This window comes from Pollicipes pollicipes, unplaced genomic scaffold (assembly GCF_011947565.3).
Source record: "Pollicipes pollicipes isolate AB1234 unplaced genomic scaffold, Ppol_2.1 Scaffold_4002;HRSCAF=4701_pilon_pilon_pilon, whole genome shotgun sequence".
Taxonomy (NCBI): Eukaryota; Metazoa; Arthropoda; class Thecostraca; order Pollicipedomorpha; family Pollicipedidae; genus Pollicipes; species Pollicipes pollicipes.
Window position 1 is genome coordinate 23,356,404 of NW_023596420.1, and position 18,576 is coordinate 23,374,979.

The 18,576-nt window shown below is 49.8% G+C and overlaps 2 protein-coding genes across 2 annotated transcripts in view; both read right to left on the reverse strand.

Moving 5' to 3' along the window:
- Window positions 1–4,297: 4,297 nt before the first annotated feature.
- LOC119093621 (glutaminyl-peptide cyclotransferase-like protein) lies at window positions 4,298–8,000 on the reverse strand. Its single transcript, XM_037216602.1, has 6 exons — window positions 7,854–8,000; window positions 7,659–7,741; window positions 7,016–7,192; window positions 6,153–6,375; window positions 5,211–5,368; window positions 4,298–4,780 (listed from the first exon to the last, which is right to left on the reverse strand). The coding sequence occupies exons 1-6, from the start codon at window positions 7,975–7,977 to the stop codon at window positions 4,742–4,744; spliced, it is 804 nt and encodes a 267-aa protein (XP_037072497.1). The 5' UTR covers window positions 7,978–8,000; the 3' UTR covers window positions 4,298–4,741.
- A 1,389-nt stretch (window positions 8,001–9,389) lies between these two features.
- The window catches only part of LOC119094257 (uncharacterized), a 29,709-nt gene continuing 20,522 nt past the window's right edge, over window positions 9,390–18,576 (reverse strand). Inside the window, exon 11 of the mRNA XM_037217331.1 lies at window positions 9,390–9,581. Within this exon, the coding sequence (XP_037073226.1) occupies window positions 9,390–9,581 (192 nt within the window). The remainder of the gene's footprint in view (window positions 9,582–18,576) is intronic.

An 18,576-nucleotide genomic window follows, 5' to 3' on the forward strand; every position in this document is an offset into this window, starting at 1 on the left:
AAAGGGTTCGAATCAAATTTATGAAGAAAAAAGAAAAAAAACTGCAGCCTTGTGAACCTACATTTTCAAAGATGCTGATAAATGGAATCCCGTTTTAAAGCTGCACTACCTTTTTCCCTCCACTCGGTCTCCGCCGTTGGAATGTATCGTTTTACTCGCATTTAATAGTGCTATTAAATGCAAGTAAAACGACGCATCCCAAAAGGTGCAGACCAAGTGGAGAGAAGAATGCAATGCAATTGAAATGTGGGCTTCGATTTATCAATCGCTTCATTATGAGGTTAGCCATAGGTGCGTTCCAACACAATAGGTCGTGTTCCCTACAGGCATTTGGTTGCTCAGGACGTAGGTAAAATCATGCTAACTTAAGTAGGGGCTGTCCGCTTTGTTACATTTATTGGGCCTCTTTTGTCTCCTTACATGATTGTTGTTTCGGGGTTGCAATGCAACAGTTGTTTTCATACCGCTAAGATTACGTTTTTGATGCTAACTTTTTCATAAAAGATCATGATGCAAAACTTTTGGGGAAGTTTTCAGCGCTTATTTTTTGACAACACGGTTTTTAAAAAATTCGGCTAGATAATTATCGTGAATATTTAAAAACAAGCTTTAAAAGATGTATGTTTTGATACAGTTGCGCTTGACTGACTATAATAAAAACCGTGTTTATCTCAGCAGGTATGATACCAGATCTCTTCCCACAAAACCTGTTTGTTTTGAAGAACATCCGTTGGCACGTCGGAGCAAACACGACAACACAAACCTCCATATCCTGGCAGTGTCTTTGTTCATAAGCGTGCAGTACTTGCCGAGCTTAAATGCCTTAATGAACATCCACAATGATCCACAATGAACTATGCTTGAATTGAGCGATCGCAAAAGCCCGCCTTTCTCCAAACAACACCGATGTAAACAATAATGGTGCAGCCAACATCTAACGCCCCCTGCTGATCCACACGGTGATTGCCGGTCTTGGCATTTTCCTAGAATTGGGTGAACTAATGGCAAGAACTGAATACAAAATATCTATAGCCTCGTGCCATATACTGGGCTTAGAGTAAATGCTGGCCTGTTCCACAATGTCGCAAAACAACAGCATTCCCGCCCAGCAAAACGGATTCATGAACAATGGTTGCTGGACAATAAGACAATAAAATAATTGTATTCTTTGTGGGATGCAAGTGACTTAGCTATCGAATATCAACACAAGTACATGCAAAAAAACAATTTCCTGCCGGAGTGCTCAAAACCAACCAAAACTTCATTGCAAAATCTTAACAATTTTGTGGAAACATAGTACGTTCATTGTATTGACACAAATTCACCGTCATCAATTCTAACCACATGTACTTCTTCAGTTCACCTACTCTTGCTTATAATGACTGACGCCAGGACAATTACACAAGCAGCAGCACGTTCATCTTATCCAAGCTGATCGTGAACTCATGTAAATCTTATCCACGTCAGAGGCATTTGGGCCGCCGTCTTTAATACTGTGACGTAGTATGTCTTTAGCAAGCTTTCGAGGGCTGCTTGATCACGCAGCAATACTGCCATATATATGTGTCGCTACGCATACTTCCTGGTCGCGTGATTCTGTTGCACTAACAAAATGCCTAAAATCTTAAGTGTTTATGCTGTTCAAATCGGTCGATGGTCTCCAACTTGACCAACACCGACCAAGTTATATCAGTTGAGCTTTTCTCGGGGTCAGATTAAGTTTTAATGCGGTCTTAAATCCCGACGACGTATCTGTCAACTATGAACGTAGCATCTAGGGGCGCGGCCAGTCTTGGCAAAGGGTGAGGGACACAGGGTTGACAAAGAGCCCCTGATGATAAAAGGCCCCCCTCCCCGAAAAAGGTCACCAGATATGGTCGACTTCATTTCGAGGGTACGACGGTCTTCGCTTTATCTATATTTTTAGCTCCTTTATCGAAACAAAAGCCAGAAGCTACCGGAGAAAACAGTCAGCGCTCTTCATTTTACAATGGTGCAGTTGGCTTTTTCTGTTCAAATAGCACTCACAGGCTCTTCAGGATGTCTATTGAGTTTACAGGGGCACTTATACGATAACGTGAACGTGATGATAGATCTAAATATGCTCGAAGATTTGTATTCACATGGCCAGCCCATGTCAGTCTAGGAATATCAAACCTTCAGTCAGATTCAATTAGCAAAAAGCAGCGTGACATAGTTTAAGTATGCATGTTCGCAAGCCTTGGAAACAAACCCCAACGTCCAACGTTAGTCTCTATAAACCAAGCGACGCCAGCCCCGCGGTCAACATTACGTAGCGGTTTACGGGCGGGCGAAAATAATGGCGTCTGAAAGAAGCGAATCTGAAAGCTTAAAACATTCATGCACGTGTCTAAAATGCATCACGGGCATACATTTCACCTGCTCAATCTCTAGACTGACAATGGGATCGGGCTAGTATTTACCGCACCAGGAACTGTTGCTGGACTGTAGTGGTGCAAGTGGAGGGGTAACAGGAAGATCTTTACTTTCCGTGTTGCTGTACCTGTCCTGTTCTGGGGACGGCCCCAACATTATTCAGATAAAATCTTCGCCCCACTGTAATCTTTGAGCGGTGCAGGCTAATTTGAAAGACTATCCGTAGCATTACTGCACGACAGTCGCTTTCACTCGCCCGGCGCCCGCGGCTCGGTGTCACCTGCAGCGGCCGACGCCGTTCGGTTTTGAGGAAACGGCAACCCCGGCCATGGCTGTCCCGACTCGTAAGACTGCGAGCACACAGCCTCACGACAGCCAAGGCAATTTGTTGCACTTGTCGATCCTGCCAAAAAATGAACGTTATCAGGTGAACAAGTGTTGGTTTTTGCATTTTTTATCTCATTTTGATCCACTCTGACAAACACTCATGAGGCTCCTAACCTTTTCCGGAGAAGCCCGTGGGTAGAACACGAGAGGGCACATTGCTGCGAGCGGGGGGCCTGATGGGACATTCCGTCCTGGCCATAATGGCAGCCTACCATCGGCTGCCGTTCTGGCGATATGGGGATGGGTCCTGTGGTCGATCCGAAGGTACTTAAGCGTGCCTCCGGATCGACCACGTTGGTCCCGGAGGCACTCTTGCACATATCATCATCGGTCCCGGGTCTCTGCTTAACCTCTGAACCGGGCGGGTGGCCCCAGGCCGACCCCGGAACCCTAATTGGTGCAACATATTCTTTACCGGCGCAGAGGGTCCAGTAATTGGCTCAGATATTTCAGAGGCAGGGACAAGTTCGGTTTAACGGGACCTTGGCTAAAATGCGATGAAAGCCCTCCCGTCCGGTACAGGGTTTTAAAAGTGTGACAAAAGTGAGTGACAAAAGTTTTAGAAAGTTAAACAAGTTTTACTTCACCTTTTCCGTATAATGTCGCATTCAATATCACTTTAAATGACTTCACATTGCCAGGCAGAGGTGTTAACCACAAAGCGAACGTTTACGTTGTGACGTACTTCAAGTGTAATACTGCCCCAGAGTATATCAGTTGGTACCATCTCGGGTACGTACAAAGCGCGCGGGCGCACCTCCTCCCCGCGCTGCAGTCGGTGCCAGACTTGGAGAATAAACACCATCTGGACGATACACCAGCTTTCAATTCTGGGTCGGTCTGGAAGTCAGGGCCGTCTGTAACTTACATGAGCACGGAGGGGTTCTGCCCGAGCGTAGTCGCAGCGTGACAAGGGGTGGGGAAGGTTGCGTCATAACCAGTGCATGACCGGGGTGGGAGGGAGTCGAAAAACGGTTAAAAACGCGCGACGCAATCTATTGACGGTCCATCAGCAGAGATCTTGTCAACCATCGTTGGCGCTTGCTTGGCCCCCAGCTGATCTGATTCAGAGACGGTGGGCTGATGCGCGCGTGGCGTTTATCTGATGTTCGGTGTTACACATGAGATCCGATGGCGGGAGGCTACTGTGCCCGCAAGCCAGGAGACAGCAACGCAAAGGGCTCAAGCGTCCGCCTTGAGCATGCGTGAAACACGCACGCTAAACAGTGCTGTTACTTGTGGTTCAGCTGGTGGTTGAACCAATACGGTGGTTCAAAACCCTGTGTCGTCACTGCTGGGAATCCGCCGCGTCAGGCGCACACTCGTGCCGACGCTTCGGAGCAGTCTTCTGGGAGCTTCTGGGAGCAATCCGCGCATATGCCTCGGGTAGCATCGGCCTGGAATACCCGGTAATGCCATAGTCACGTCCAGCGCGATTTTCTCAGATCTCAGGCCAGCACTTGAATAGGTTCACTCCGATCGCTGTTGGCCTTTCGTCAAATAAACAACTGGAAATTGATTGAATATATTTCAAATCGTGACAACAGCTCAAATTTACAATTCCCAACCACGTGGAGCGTTTTCCTGGAAACTCCGTAAACATTTAAATGCACAAAACAGTAAAACCCTGCAAAAACAACACCGACTACCGATATTGCAAAAATGGGCAGTCAGCTGCATTCCCATGGATTTCCACTCACCAAACCACAATGACATGTTTGTACGGTTTCCCATTACAACAGCGAACCGCACAAGCAAGGCACCAGCGCGGTCACACAGCCAACACTTCCTCACACCGCAGAGAACAGCAGCACCAGCGCAACTCAAACCGAGGACGTGGCGAAGCAGCCATAACGCCGCCTGGCCGCTGTGAGTTTGTTCACTCGTCGCCTGGCTACAGGCCAGCTGCCATCTTGTGACCGGACACTAACTGGCTGGCACGACTCCAAAGATCCCATCACAGCTCTTCGTGCTTCATTTCGCTGCTCAAGGGTCCCTGGAAGACCATTGTGCTTGTTGTCACGGGTATATAAAGGACACACAGGTTAACCGGTGACGTTAACACTAGTCAAACAGACTACGGACAGAGCGTACGTCTGGACCGTCTCACCTATGATAAACCGACTGGCGCAAAGGAAATGGTGAACGGGACCCTGGCAGGCTTCAAAGCAGAGTGCAAACATGTCCGCAACCAGATCGGTCACCGACGTGGGGGGGGGGGGGGGCAAACAATCCGGCACATCCCACAGCATGACACCAGATGGCTGTCTTTTCCGAGCCGACAACAGGAGACGTTTCAGTCACGACACATTCCACCGGCGGCGAGCGAATCTTGGCTTCCGGTACCCGGCAGGCAACGCACAAACAGCCATGCATCATACGCCTGGATGCGCACGGTGCGCCCCGTCCGGAGAGGGTTCACATACCGTCTTGAACGCGGCCAGGCCGAGCCACTCGGCGACGAACGTGCGCAGGACGCGACCGAGCGCCGTAACCGTCGGCGCGTGCACCACCGACGCGTCGTCATCGTCCCGGTGCCACACGGCCGGGAACGGCACCGGGATCAGATGCAGCACCCTCACACCTGCAGCGCGCCAGCGGCCGCCGTCAGGCGCGCACCACCGGCTTCTCACTCAGAGGATGACGCATCATCCGTGGAGCTTCGAAAGCCTGGCTGCGGACCTCACAACTAGTGCAACTGGCCAATGAGGTGTAGATAGACAGTCAATGGCGCAGGCTGCAGACGGAGAGCACCGCGCCTCTACCTGCTGTGTCCGGGCATATAACAAAAGCACCGCGCCTCTACCTGCTGTGTCCGGGCATATAACAAAAGCGCCGCGCCTCTACCTGCTGTGTCCGGACATATAACAAAAGCACCGCGCCTCTACCTGCTGTGTCCGGGCATATAACAAAAGCACCGCGCCTCTACCTGCTGTGTCCGGGCATATAACACAAGCACCGCGCCTCTACCTGCTGTGTCCGGGCATATAACAAAAGCACCGCGCCTCTACCTGTTGTGTCTGGGCATATAACAAAAGTATTAAATCGTCCTTCAGTATCATATCCAATAGAGGCCTAAGATATGCTCAGCTAATGATATCGGTCAAGTGTTACGTAAAACAACATACTAGATCAGTAGATTGGCAGCTATTTAGCTTACGGCGCTGCAACAAGCAGCGATTGTGACAGAAAGCTGGTTCTCACATTGCATCGTGACATGACGTTGAGCGGATGCAAACCGGCGTGACTTGGCGTCCACGAATGGGCAACGATCGCTTTTAGAATAGCACACGATCTATGGAGATCTGGACGAAGGTGAATACGTCATGGTGAAGCACACTACATACACAAGTTCCTTTGTTCCTCACCTTTATGTAAAAACGGCAGATGGTCATCAGCTACTTGTGGTGGCCCACGGAAGCCCCAGGATTTCATGTACCTAAATATTTTCGGCACCTCCGGCAGCAGCCCTTTCTTACGCAGCTTACGCTCCACCGACACCAGATGGCGGAACTCTGCGTTGGTGTTGGAGAGGTAGTTGGCGATTGCCGGCTCCTTGGCGCCCAGCAAGTCCAGCAGTACGAACAGGTCCTGGCCGGCACACGGCGGCATACTCCAGAGAACGCTTACCAAGGGCAGCGCTTTCGTTTGAAAAACAGGCCACGCAACGAATCGTTCAGCCAATCAGTTTTCATCCTACGCAACCAACTGATTGGTCATGCGGTTTGTGCCCTGACCGAGTGAGCATGAGAACTGACCTACAAAAAATCGTATTTGTTCTACAGCGCGCTGAAAATTAGCACTACACGGGGCAGTTTCCGAAACTACCAGCTTCACGAGACCTGGTATATTGCCCCTTCTGCCCTGTTTTCGACTGTAACGTTAACGTTTGTACAGCTGCCATAATGGAAGCAGCACATCGCAGTGCGCGCTTCTCATAACACCCGCACCCGTGCCCCACGTTGCAAAATTATTGCAAAATAGAGAAAAACATAAAGGCACATTTGCCCCACATGTCAGCTGAATGTGCTGAAACTTTCTACACATAGAGACGTTTCCGATAGGCCCAATCACCTTAAAGATGGCAAACACATTTTATCCTATGTAGTGATCTAGACCAGTGTATAAGCTGATGAGTACACCCTAAATGAACGATCCTTATATACAATAAGCCGGCAGACCAGATCGCTGCCGATCACATGCTCGGCACGCAGCCACCCCGCCCACTCACGATGCGATCCAGTTCGGTGAGGCTAGTGTTGGAGCAGGCTGTGGTGGCCTGGCAGGCGGTCTGCTGCAGCTCGCCGGCCAGGTGCCGGGCGCCGTAGATCGAGTCGTCGTCAGTCCACTCGACGATCGCCTCCTCTCCGTCCAGGAACATCAGCTGCAGGGTCGTGTCCGACCGGCCCTGGCCGTGCAGCCAGAGCGTCAGACGCTCGGCGGCACTGCCAGCCTGTGGAGCTCTCCACTCCGAGGCGGGGGCGTCGCGACTCAAGCAATGTTGCAATGTCACTTCTAACAAAACAGAGCCATGCAGAGAAGGACGCCTCTGTCCATCAGTCAGCCGGTGCGATACACGGGCATCCGAAGAGTAACGCCTGCGCAGCCTCTCTTCCACAGACTAGGTGCGGACTGCCACCGTGACGCACCCGTGGGTGGCGCAGACACCCGACTTTGATACGTCCACGCACCATTAGGGGGTGGTGATGAGAGCAACCGATGGTCTTGGAAGAATCCGCGCATCATAGCGTGTGTGCTGGGGCGGTCGCCTAATGAGGACCACGTGCCAAGGGGTGAGTGCCAGGGCCGCCCCCCCCCCCCTCTTGATGGGGGGCAGCTCCCATCCAGCATTGGTGCTGAGTTTGGCCTCTAACCTTGATCGGGTCCAGGTAGCGACTGGTCATCAGGTGAGCCAGGTACAGCATCATGGCGCACGGCACGGCCGAGTCGGTGGCGGCTGAAGCGGACACAGCGCCCACCCAGAGATCAGTCAGCATTCATTCGGGCAACTCCACGGCTGACAACGGTGGCAAACATCCCTCCAGCGTCAGGCAACGTCCGGCACTCACCGACAAACGCGTCCCGTCCGTAGATGGAGTCGTAGTGGCAGGCCAGCACCAGACGGCGCGGCGCGGCCGGATCGTGGGTGGCCACCACGTTGGTGAACGGCATCTCCCCCAGCGGCGTCTGCATCTTGAACGTTCGGTCACCGTCCACCGTCCAGCCCAGCCGAGTCAGTACGTCCACAAGGTGCTGGGGAGACAGGACTGGGTCAGACATCAGCAGTGTCCACTGTCCAGACCAGCCGAGTCAGTACGTCCACAAGGTGCTGAGGAAACGGGACTGGGTCAGACACCAACAGTGTCCGCTGTCCAGACCAGCCGAGTCAGTACGTCCACAAGGTGCTGAGGAAACGGGACTGGGTCAGACACCAACAGTGTCCACTGCCCAGACCAGCTGAGTCAGTACGTCCACAAGGCGCTGGGGAGACGGGACTGGGTCAGACACCAGCAGTGTCCACTGTCCAGACCAGCCGTGTCAGCTACCAGCTACTTGTGGTGGCCCACGGAAGCCCCAGGATTTCATGTACCTAAGTATTTTCGGCACCTCCGGCAGCAGCCCTTTCGTACGCAGCTTACGTTACAGTTGGTGCCAGCATCCAGGTCAGTATGTGACACCAGCGGCGTCCACTGTTCACCCCAGCCGAGTCAGTACGTCCCCAAGGTGCTGGGGAGACGGGACTGGGTCAGTATGTGACACCAGCGGTGTCCACTGTCCAGTGCAGCCGAGTCAGTACGTCCACAAGGTGCTGGGGAGACGAGGCTGAGTCAGTATGTGATACCGGCGGTGTGCACTGTCCAAATCAGCACGCCAACACGTCGACGGCGTACCGATCAGCTGTCCGAACCAAACACTGGGGGCATGCATCATTTTCCATGTTCAAAATTAGTTTGACTTACGACCATACGTCCTCTGGCTCTCGTGCGATCGTTTCAGCCAATAGCCGCATGGGCTGTGACCCCAAATGACACGATTTGCATCTAGAAATATGCGATACCAGTGGTTTATGCATTTTACGCCTTTAACGGGGCATATTTGAGCGACACGAGTTCAGCACCTGATAGTGCCCAAACCTTGATTTCCCAATGAGCTAGCATCTAGCTAACTTGACAACCATGGCAGAGAGGTGCAAACGACTCGCTGGTTTTCACAACCAATTTTGCGCCGGAGGTCTCCACCTCAGGCACTGTGACGCCCTTGGACATATGCCCATGTGCACCATCATCCACGGCCGACTCTCACCAGTCCAAACGAGCAGCAGCGTGCGATATCTGACTCCATCAGAAGCGGGGAGAAGGATCGGACCCTTCGTTAAGTCCGAGATCGCGGTCCGACTTCGCAGTCACTGGGGAGAGGCAGCATCACTGCGTGATGTTCTGGAGAGCGAGCGGTGACAGTGCCATCTGGCGGTTCGCTTTGTCTTAAAGCGCCCAAAAAACATCATGCTCTGAAGCCCCAGACTAGCTTGTGGATAAAGCCTGAGGGCGAAAAAGCACCGTTGCCCAGTCACCGAAGCCGGCGCCCCACCTACCTTGCGGACATCCTCATGTGCTGCGGTTGTGACGTAACGCGGCACAAGCAGCGGCCCGAGCAGGCGGCTCCAGGCCTCTTCGGTGGGGTCGGAATGGCGGTCCAGCAGCGCCACCTTTTCCAAAGTGTCTGCTGCCAGCGACACCGGCACGTGGCTCTTCTGCCGGCGAGGGAATCAGCCACACAGCCTCGGTCAGGGCCGCCGCCTGAGAACAGCCAGCATGGAGTGTGAGTATAGGAGTGCATGCGCGGACATCAGTGTAACGACCAGCAGAAGCGCATGGGCGCTGGGAGTGTGGCGGGTAGCTGGCCTGTGTAGAGGCAGAGCACAAACGCTATGCACGCAATGCACTGAAATCGGACAGCTTAGTTCCAGGGCCGAACTTCACAGAGCATTTCTTCAAATGCAAAACTTCGTACGCGAAACTGTACATGACATATACGCGTACCGCACTTTTCGTACCGAACTCGAATTGTTGTTCGCACGGATCTTAGTAAAGGAAAAACTCCGTCCGCATAGATCTTCGTAACAGTAAGCCTCCCGTGTGAAAATGTTCATAGAGATTTTATGTGCATGACCATTTCTCTGTAAACCGTCGCTTCATGTGCATCACGGGTTGTTCCAAATGAAAGGCTTTATAACGGACGTAGGTTAAAGATCAGTACTTAATCAAATGCATGTAAATTGCATGCATGACACGCACTGCAGTATGATCCCTTCCGAAACGCTCGTTACAGCGGGAGTTGCGGCTTGATGAAGATGGGGTTCAAAATAGTGTTAAAATATGCAACAAGCGAACGTTTCCAAAATGCCCGCTTGAATCTTGCGCGCTGTTCCAGTCTTAAAGAAGGAAATGCCCTCAACAGAAAACCCACTTTTCGTTCCATACAAAGATCCAGAGCCAATAAAACGGCGCACAATCTGAGCACTTCAGCCCCGGGCAAGGCTAATCATTCAGAAAGACCACAGTCTCAGGCAACTCCAGCCAGAATCCCTTCGCCGCCGCCACCAAGAGCTCGAGACGTTCTAGCATGGACCGTCCACCATTCTGAAAACGATTGGAAACCGCAATTACATTACGCAGGTATATTGCTTAAAGGCAGTGTTCCACACTTGTATAGGGTTTTGAAGTGAAAAAGACATCTTGAAGATCATTAGGTTCAGTTCACAGCGCTGCCCGTCTTAAAGAAAATGTTCCACATTTGAAGATGTTGGAGCAAGCGTCAGATAGTGAGAAACAACCTCAGTTATAACTAGTGGTATTCTTTTAAGGGGGAAAGGGCTGCTCTGGAAACAGCAATTTCTCTGTTCAGTAAATAGGCTGCTTAATACGCCATTGCTTGATTTGGTCATCGCACTCGCACAACATTGATTAAAAACCACTTGACGGCCATTATATGACAATCGTGCTCACGAACGCCAGATGTGAGCGACTCGGCAATTATATTTTGATTGGCTTTGATCACCACATGACCAATGAGATAGCAGGATTCAAATGACGCCATTATGGCGTCATGGATGCCTGGGTGACCTTGAAATGGTCTGCCCGAAAAAGTCTATATATTTTCGCAGGCGTGTAGCTCAGAAACTAAAAGGGCTTAGGTCTATGAAGGGTAGGACCGTGAACTGTACGCTCACGCATATAAGCAGACTGTTTCAACGTGACCCAGGCATCCACAACGTCATAATAACGCCTCTTAATTAACGTTATGCAAGGTACGATGATGTCATCAAACAATGATGTCTCGAGAAGCATATTTACCACATAGAGAAGTTGTGTGGTGTAGAGTAGGTTTTTTCACTTAAACGTATACTAATAGTTATAAGCGATCTTATTTCATCATATCTGTTACTTGCTTCAATATCTTCAAATGCGGAATATTCGCTTAAAAGGGAGTGTTCCACTAAGTATGGGTTTTGGAGTTGGATATGGTCGCTATTTATTACGGAAATAAGATATATTATCAAATAACTTCAGAATGGCGCTAAAACCGAGCATGCGAATAAAAGTCGACATTTTCAAACTCCCGGATAAATATGCAAGACCGTCACAAAAAAGGAACGAAACACGAGGACATAACAATGTTTGGCTCAGCGACCATTCTAACACCGCCACTGCCAGCTCTCGGCGATTTTGAGTGCTAGGGTGTCTCTTTTATCGGACTAGTTTGGCAGCATCTCAATAACATACAAACTTTCCATGACGTAGTCAAACAATGACGCATGGAGGAGGATGTTTAGAAATAATAACTTGGTAGTTAAAAGTGGGCTCAGTTCATCATAACTGATAGATGGATCAATATCTTTAAATGTGTAACATCCCGTTTAACTCACGCCCTAGGACATGATGACGACTTGTCAGTGCTTCATTGTCAAACTCAAGCAGAACCAAACTCTTTGATGATCTCTGGTTCACTGATCAGCTGTGTTTTCGCTCAGGAGCGCGAAGATCAAAATACCCGCAGCACTTCTTTGCAGACATTTCAGTCCGCTGCGCCACACATTCCCGCTTTTTTCTTGGAGTTGAAAGGGCTGACAGCGAACTCTGCACTCTGTGAAGTGTACCCCATGGGTGGCATGTGGTTTCTTACATGTCATAAAACGGCATCGCCTGTTCTCGATCTTCTGAGTTCGATAATCACCATTCACCATTTAGTCACTTATATACCAATACATGCCATCACTTGAAAAAGGGTGCGGCAGGTGACCACAGCTAGGTTACTATGTCCGCACGCCCTGGTTCTCGGAGCATCTAAGCAGGGCACGCGCGTGCAGGCTTGTGCCTGTCGGTGGTTCCAACATACCAGGACCGAACCTCAATGCCCCCACGAATCATTAGAGGGCTCCATAATCACTCCGGTGACCACGTGAACGTGACCATGCACCGACTCGATGTGGAGCGGCTGCCTCATTTGCCTGATCTGTCACCCCTCGAATATTTTCTGTGGGGGGGGGGGGGTTACCTGCAGGACCAGGTCTGTGAAAACAGCCACAGGCAGTCGTTAAGGTCAAACTTGGCCCGGTAGATTAATGTGCGTTTGGGTGGTAGGCGCGAACATTTTGAGGGTATAATAAAGCAGCCCTAAATCCAAGCCCGTTATCTTGTGGCCTTGAAATATGATGGGCTAAACATACAACGCATTGGACATGCTGCGCGAAAATCGGACGCTCGTAGTCCAAAAGATGAAGCAGCTGTCCGAAAGTTAAGCGCCAAATGTATTTTGGGACCTTAGTATGTATCATTAATAACGTTCATTGTATCCCGAAAATGTGGCGTGGAACATTAAGGAAAATGCGGGCTGTTAATGATATATTAGATAATGAACCAAGCACTGTATGACCAGCCAACCATGATCGACTTCACTATGAATACGGTGCTTCAAATTCAACTTCAATGCACTATGGAATATGAAAAATGGTAATATGGCCTCAATACGGTATCGCACGGCCCCGGACGTGACCAAACTTAAGTGGACGGGGTCAGATGGTATCGGGTGCCATGGGACGTGACCAACAGAGACAGCACGGAGCGGGACCAGACGGGACCGGACGACACCAGATGGAACGTGATCATCCGAGACGGGACTGACATGATCGGAAGCCATGAGGCGGCACGGGATCGGCATCCCATCCCGTCCATCTCATGCGATGGGACGGGATGGGATGGGGCCGGATGGGACTAGATAGAAACGAATGGGACAGTACAATCCAGACGGGAGCGGGCGGGACCAGGCGTTAATGGACTGGGCCGGATGGAACCATGTAACGTCAGAGTACAGAATGGGGCCACACGGAAGAACATGGACGGGGCGAGGCCAGACGGGACCGGACGGAACCAGATGGGACTTTACAGGACTGGATGGTACCGGACGGAAATGGACGAGACCTGAAGGGATGGGATGGATCAGGATGAGACTTGGGACGGAATGAGCTTGGATGGAGCCCGACGGAGCCAGACAGGACAGGACGCCATGGGACAGGATCGGCCGGCAAGGGACGTGACTAAAGGGAACGGGACGGCCAGGAACAAACTGGACGAGACCAGAGGCAGACCGGAGAGGACCAGACCGGGCCCGTTTGGTCCTGCCCAGCCCCCATGTAGTCCATGTGGCGTCATTGTCCAAATCAGCAGGGTCCTAGGTTAGGTTCTAACACTGTGCATGGGCTGTGCCAGAAGTCTGGTTTCCACCCGCTCTGCACACTCCGCGGCGACGTCACTGTTGCCGAGGCTCCGATGCGGCGTCGCCACGGGCTGCGGGGCGTAAAGCTGCGGGACAGCCGGAACAACGGACACCTTCGTTCAAGTAATGAACAGCCTGTTGGCGAGCGGTCCATGCGGCCAGCGAGCCGATCCCACAGAATCTAATTATAAGCAAGATGGTGTGCTCTGTAAGCCTATGCCGCTAACGATTAACCTGCAATTAGTGAAAAGGTAAAAACGCACACACAGCAGAACTGCACGAAATACGACCGTCAAAACACCGGACACTCTTCTAATCCATTATGAACAGCCTATTAATGTCTGGTGCATACGACCAGCGAACCAATTGAGTACAATTTACCATCAACACGGCAATGTATGTTGATAGGTGCTGCAGCCAAGAATAAAGTCGGCGTGGAAATTAAAACGCTTACGCAAGAATTGCTGCAGAGATGGGCGGCCGGCATATCGGACTGCCTTCGTATCGATAATGAGCAGACTGCTTGGGGCTTGTGCCAGGAAGCCGAACGTGTAGAATAAATGGCAAGCACGATGATGTATTTATCGCGGGCTTATATGCCTTGCGGTTGAAATGCATTAATCGTGAAAAACGAACATACGCACGAGCAAACTGTTGAAAATGGCCAGCCTAAACATCGGGCCACCCTCTTATCAGCAAAAACCATAAATATTACTGGAAGATTACATATCCGCCATCCGATGGCGTGTAATTGAATGACAAGCATGATAATATGCGTTGCGAGCTTATACTCAGAAAAGTTGTTCGTATTCAATCGGCACTGTGAGTGAATACGCCCACACATGGGTGCATGCACTAGAGGGAGTGAGTCCAGAATCTCCTTCAATTTAACAACAAAAATGACGATCACTTGTGCCTTTCCCCGCAACTTGGCATAAATTCCGTTGCCCCCGCGGCTGTGCGGGAGCAGGCAAGCATGCACGCTGATCTTTTTTTTTGGGGGGGGGAAGTTAAAGGGAGTGTACATCTTCATGGGGTTTTGAAATGAAACTGCCATCTTGAAGAACTTTCGGTGCCGTTCACAATCCTGTTTTTCTTAAGATCTAAGCCCATTCACTTTCTGAGCTACACGCCCGCGAAAATGGTGAAAAGTATGTCCGGGAGGGTATTTCAAACTCACCTTGGCATTCATGACGTTATAATAATTTCATTCAAATCCGCTCCATTCCAGTCATTCTATAAGCCATACGGCGATCAATGCCAAGCAAAAATGTTATTGTCGAAGCTTCATATCCTGGCGTTCGTGAGCGCGATTTCAGATGTAACGGCCGTCAACTGGCTCTCAATCAATGTCGTGTTAAGTACGATGACGTCATCAAACCATAACGCATCGAGGAGCATATTTGCTGGGAAAAGAATTTTGCTGTCTAGAGCAGCCTTTTCCACTAAAAAAAACATACTAAAGTTATTAGTGAGCTTGTTCTATCATTTATGATGCTGCCTCAATGTCCTCAAATGTGAAACATCCCTTTAAAAGAAATGTTCCACAGTTTAAGATACTTAAAGCAAACGTCATGTGTAATGAAATACGCTCACTTACAACTTTCGGTACACTTTTACGCCAAAGACTGCTCTAGAACAAGCAATTTCTCTGTTTAGTAAAAACGCTCCTCAGTACATCATTATTTGGTCACGTTACCATACATTGTACATCATTGATTGAAAGCCTTTTAATGGCCGTTACATCTCGACACCGTGACCACGACCGTCAGGTATAAGCGAATCGATAATTGCACTTGTCTTGGCCTTGATCGCCGCGTGACTTACAGAATGGCAATATTTGAACTGACGTTATTATGACACCATGGATGTCTGGGTGGCCCTGAAATAGTCTCCCGAAAAAGTCCGCACATCTTCGTGGGCGTGCGACTCAAAAACTAGCTAGGGCGGTTTGGGCCCTCAGCAGGGTAGGGCTGTGAACCGCACATGATGACCTTAAAGATGGCTATTCCAGTTCAAAACCTCGTACACGTGTGGAGCACTTCCTTTGAGGAAAATAGTATTACGGAAACATGTATAAGACAATGAAAGATACCTTTTGTTACCAGACACAAATATTGCCACGGAATATCGCACAAATAGTCGCCACCGCCAAAACACAGGCAAACGTGACCAGGTTTACGCGGACGCGCGTGCAGCCCATAAGACTTGGTACATATGATAGGTGTGCGTCCACATCATCACCGCCCTTGAGTGGTCGTGGCTACATGAAATATGCTCAATCTCAAGCAATAAAGTAAAGTAAAGTAAGCAAATGTGCTCCAGTAAATACAATTATTGGAGCACAATAGCACTCGCCCAAACTGATTGCTCGAAACGCCCGACGTAAATATGCTCAAGAAAATACCATTATTGGAGCACAATGGCACTCGTATGAAACGCACCAAAATTCTTAAGTCGTGCAGTTAACGTGAGTCCGGTTAAAAAGAACGGGACAAAAAATACATGTCGTGCTCTGCACCCCCGTTTGGATATCTATGATTCCATCCACGTGCCACTTTGGCGTCAAACATAGCAAAGCACATACACGTCTTAAGATCGCAACACACATAGCTCGACACACCGCGACTATGCAAGCAGATAGGGCCAAGGCGCTGTCGGCCCCGCGCACAGGTAAAGACCGAGCACAGCCGGCCCCACAGAGATGAAGAGACCGAACACGGCGGAACGCAGATAGACGATCAAACAAGACGCATCTAGCGCCAAAAGTGTAGCAGCCAACAGACTAGCCACGCTCGCGACCCACTCGCACCACCGGCGGCAGCACGACCACGAGGTGCGAGGTCGTATAAGATCAAAGCTGATTGCAGTGGCTCGCCGCGTAAGTGGCCGCGTGTGTCATACCCATTTAAGTCTATACAGTCGGCTCGCTGGTCACATACATCTGCCACTGACTGTTATGGGTATGAAGACAGTCCGATGTTCCTGCCGCCCAATTGCGAATTAGTATCATGTGCATGTCTTCACCAAGCAAGTCTGCATTTTAATGGCTTGCCACATAGGTTTGCGGTGCAGATCATTGTAGTCGCCATAAAATTATACCCAATCGGTTCACTGGACAGCAGAACCTTCTACTAACAGCCTTGTCATTGTCTGTACGAACATTCGACGTTCTGGTTGCCCCTCAGCATTACGTTCGACATCTTGCAGCCCGCAGTGCCTTGAAGTCTCGGCACCAGTGACGTCACGCTAACGTCAGGCAAATATGAGACATGAATCACCAGACGGTTTTACCTCTCTCGTATATCCTCGTGCTTCGACATCTTCCAAACTGCACAATCCTCAGATCATCAGTAGACAGCCATGCTACATCTATGTCTCTGTCCATGCATGCTGGGTGGGTGGTGGGTGTGGGATGAAATATCCCACACTGTCAGCACAAAATTATATGGCAGGTAGAGCAAACAGAAGGTGTATTAGTAAATGCCTGGTAGAGGTACTGATAACAAGCTTCTATGCTAACACACTAGCTCTACCCACTCAACCTGTTTCGAGAATATGGTCATCTACAACAGCGATACCAAAATATAAAGGCATTACTGGGGATAAGGCCTGCACTGGCATCACCCAAAATATTACATTCCAGAGTAATGGTAGGTGACATGCTCCAGGGGCTGGGCATGGATTCTAGCACTTCTGGCTCTTGACATGGATTCCAGCCCTTCTGACACTTGTCATGGATTGTATTGATTCTAGCACTTGCCAAAGGCATGCAGTCTATCAATTTCTTAACATCAAATAAGGGTATAAGCGTGCTGCCCACCTGCCGGGTCCTCCATCCTGGTTCATCTGTTGCTGCACAGAAATTCAGCACATGTGCGAACAACACAACATAATATCGCTGCATGTTGGGTGCCCACAGTGAATCCTGATATCACGCAACCATACACCAAGCCGTCTCCCACACACTCAAGCCTCGCACACCCCGCGCAGACCCAAAACAAACTCCACGCGCGGGCGTCGCCTTGAGCAAGGTAGCAAGGTCATGAAGCTGTGGAGTCATTCGGGGATTTGGCCGATTTGGGTGACGGCTCGTGACGTCATAGGGTCCTTGAGTCCAATGGGCCTATGCTGTAGTAGTACTTACCACGTGGTTTTAAAAAAAATCGTACAATAAATTTATTCAGCCGGTTTCTATTATTGCATTACCATACAAGAAATTGCTTCATTTCCGTCTTAACCTGAATGCCATTATTTGCTCACGGGTCAAATTCTTGTGTTGTTTCACGTGTCAAAATTTGCTTGCATAGACCACGGAGCGATTTTCGAGATCCGCGACGGTCAGGGGTAGATCCAGGATTTCGTCAAGGTCAAGGGGAGGGGGGCACGCAATATTGTGGGGCTCTCTGGATTTTGGGGCCCCCTCCAAAAATATCCTCGCGTGTCATTGGGGCTTTACGACGCACTCAGCTGCTGAAGCTATATGGCGTCGGCTGCCTCTCACTCTGGCAGGAAGGGCGGGCACCGCGGGGAATCGAACCAGGTACCCCCGGTTTCCCAGACGCGCAGTGGCTAACGCAGATGCGTTGACCACTACACTACCGGCACCCATAAAAAATCCTTGCATTTCGGTCAGCACATTTTAAGACTAGTGGCATGCAATATATACACACATGTATATATATATATATATATATATATATATATATATATATATATATATATACATTCTCACTTGTTTTATACAGACCATTTTAAATGCTGTGATGCTGGGGACAAGTGTTTCGGACCGACAGGCAAAAAAAAACTTTAGTCGGCTGCTAACAACCATCAAAACCAAGTATGGACTCGATTCCTAGCTTATGTATTTACGGCTAGCCGGCTGGGTGATGTTATCACCTGATGGATGATGACCAATGCACAATTTTTCCCTTGTTATAAAGGGGTGAAACGTACCCTAGCATTCAAAATATGCTAAGAACATGATGCACTAGTATGATAAATGTCACACACTCACTA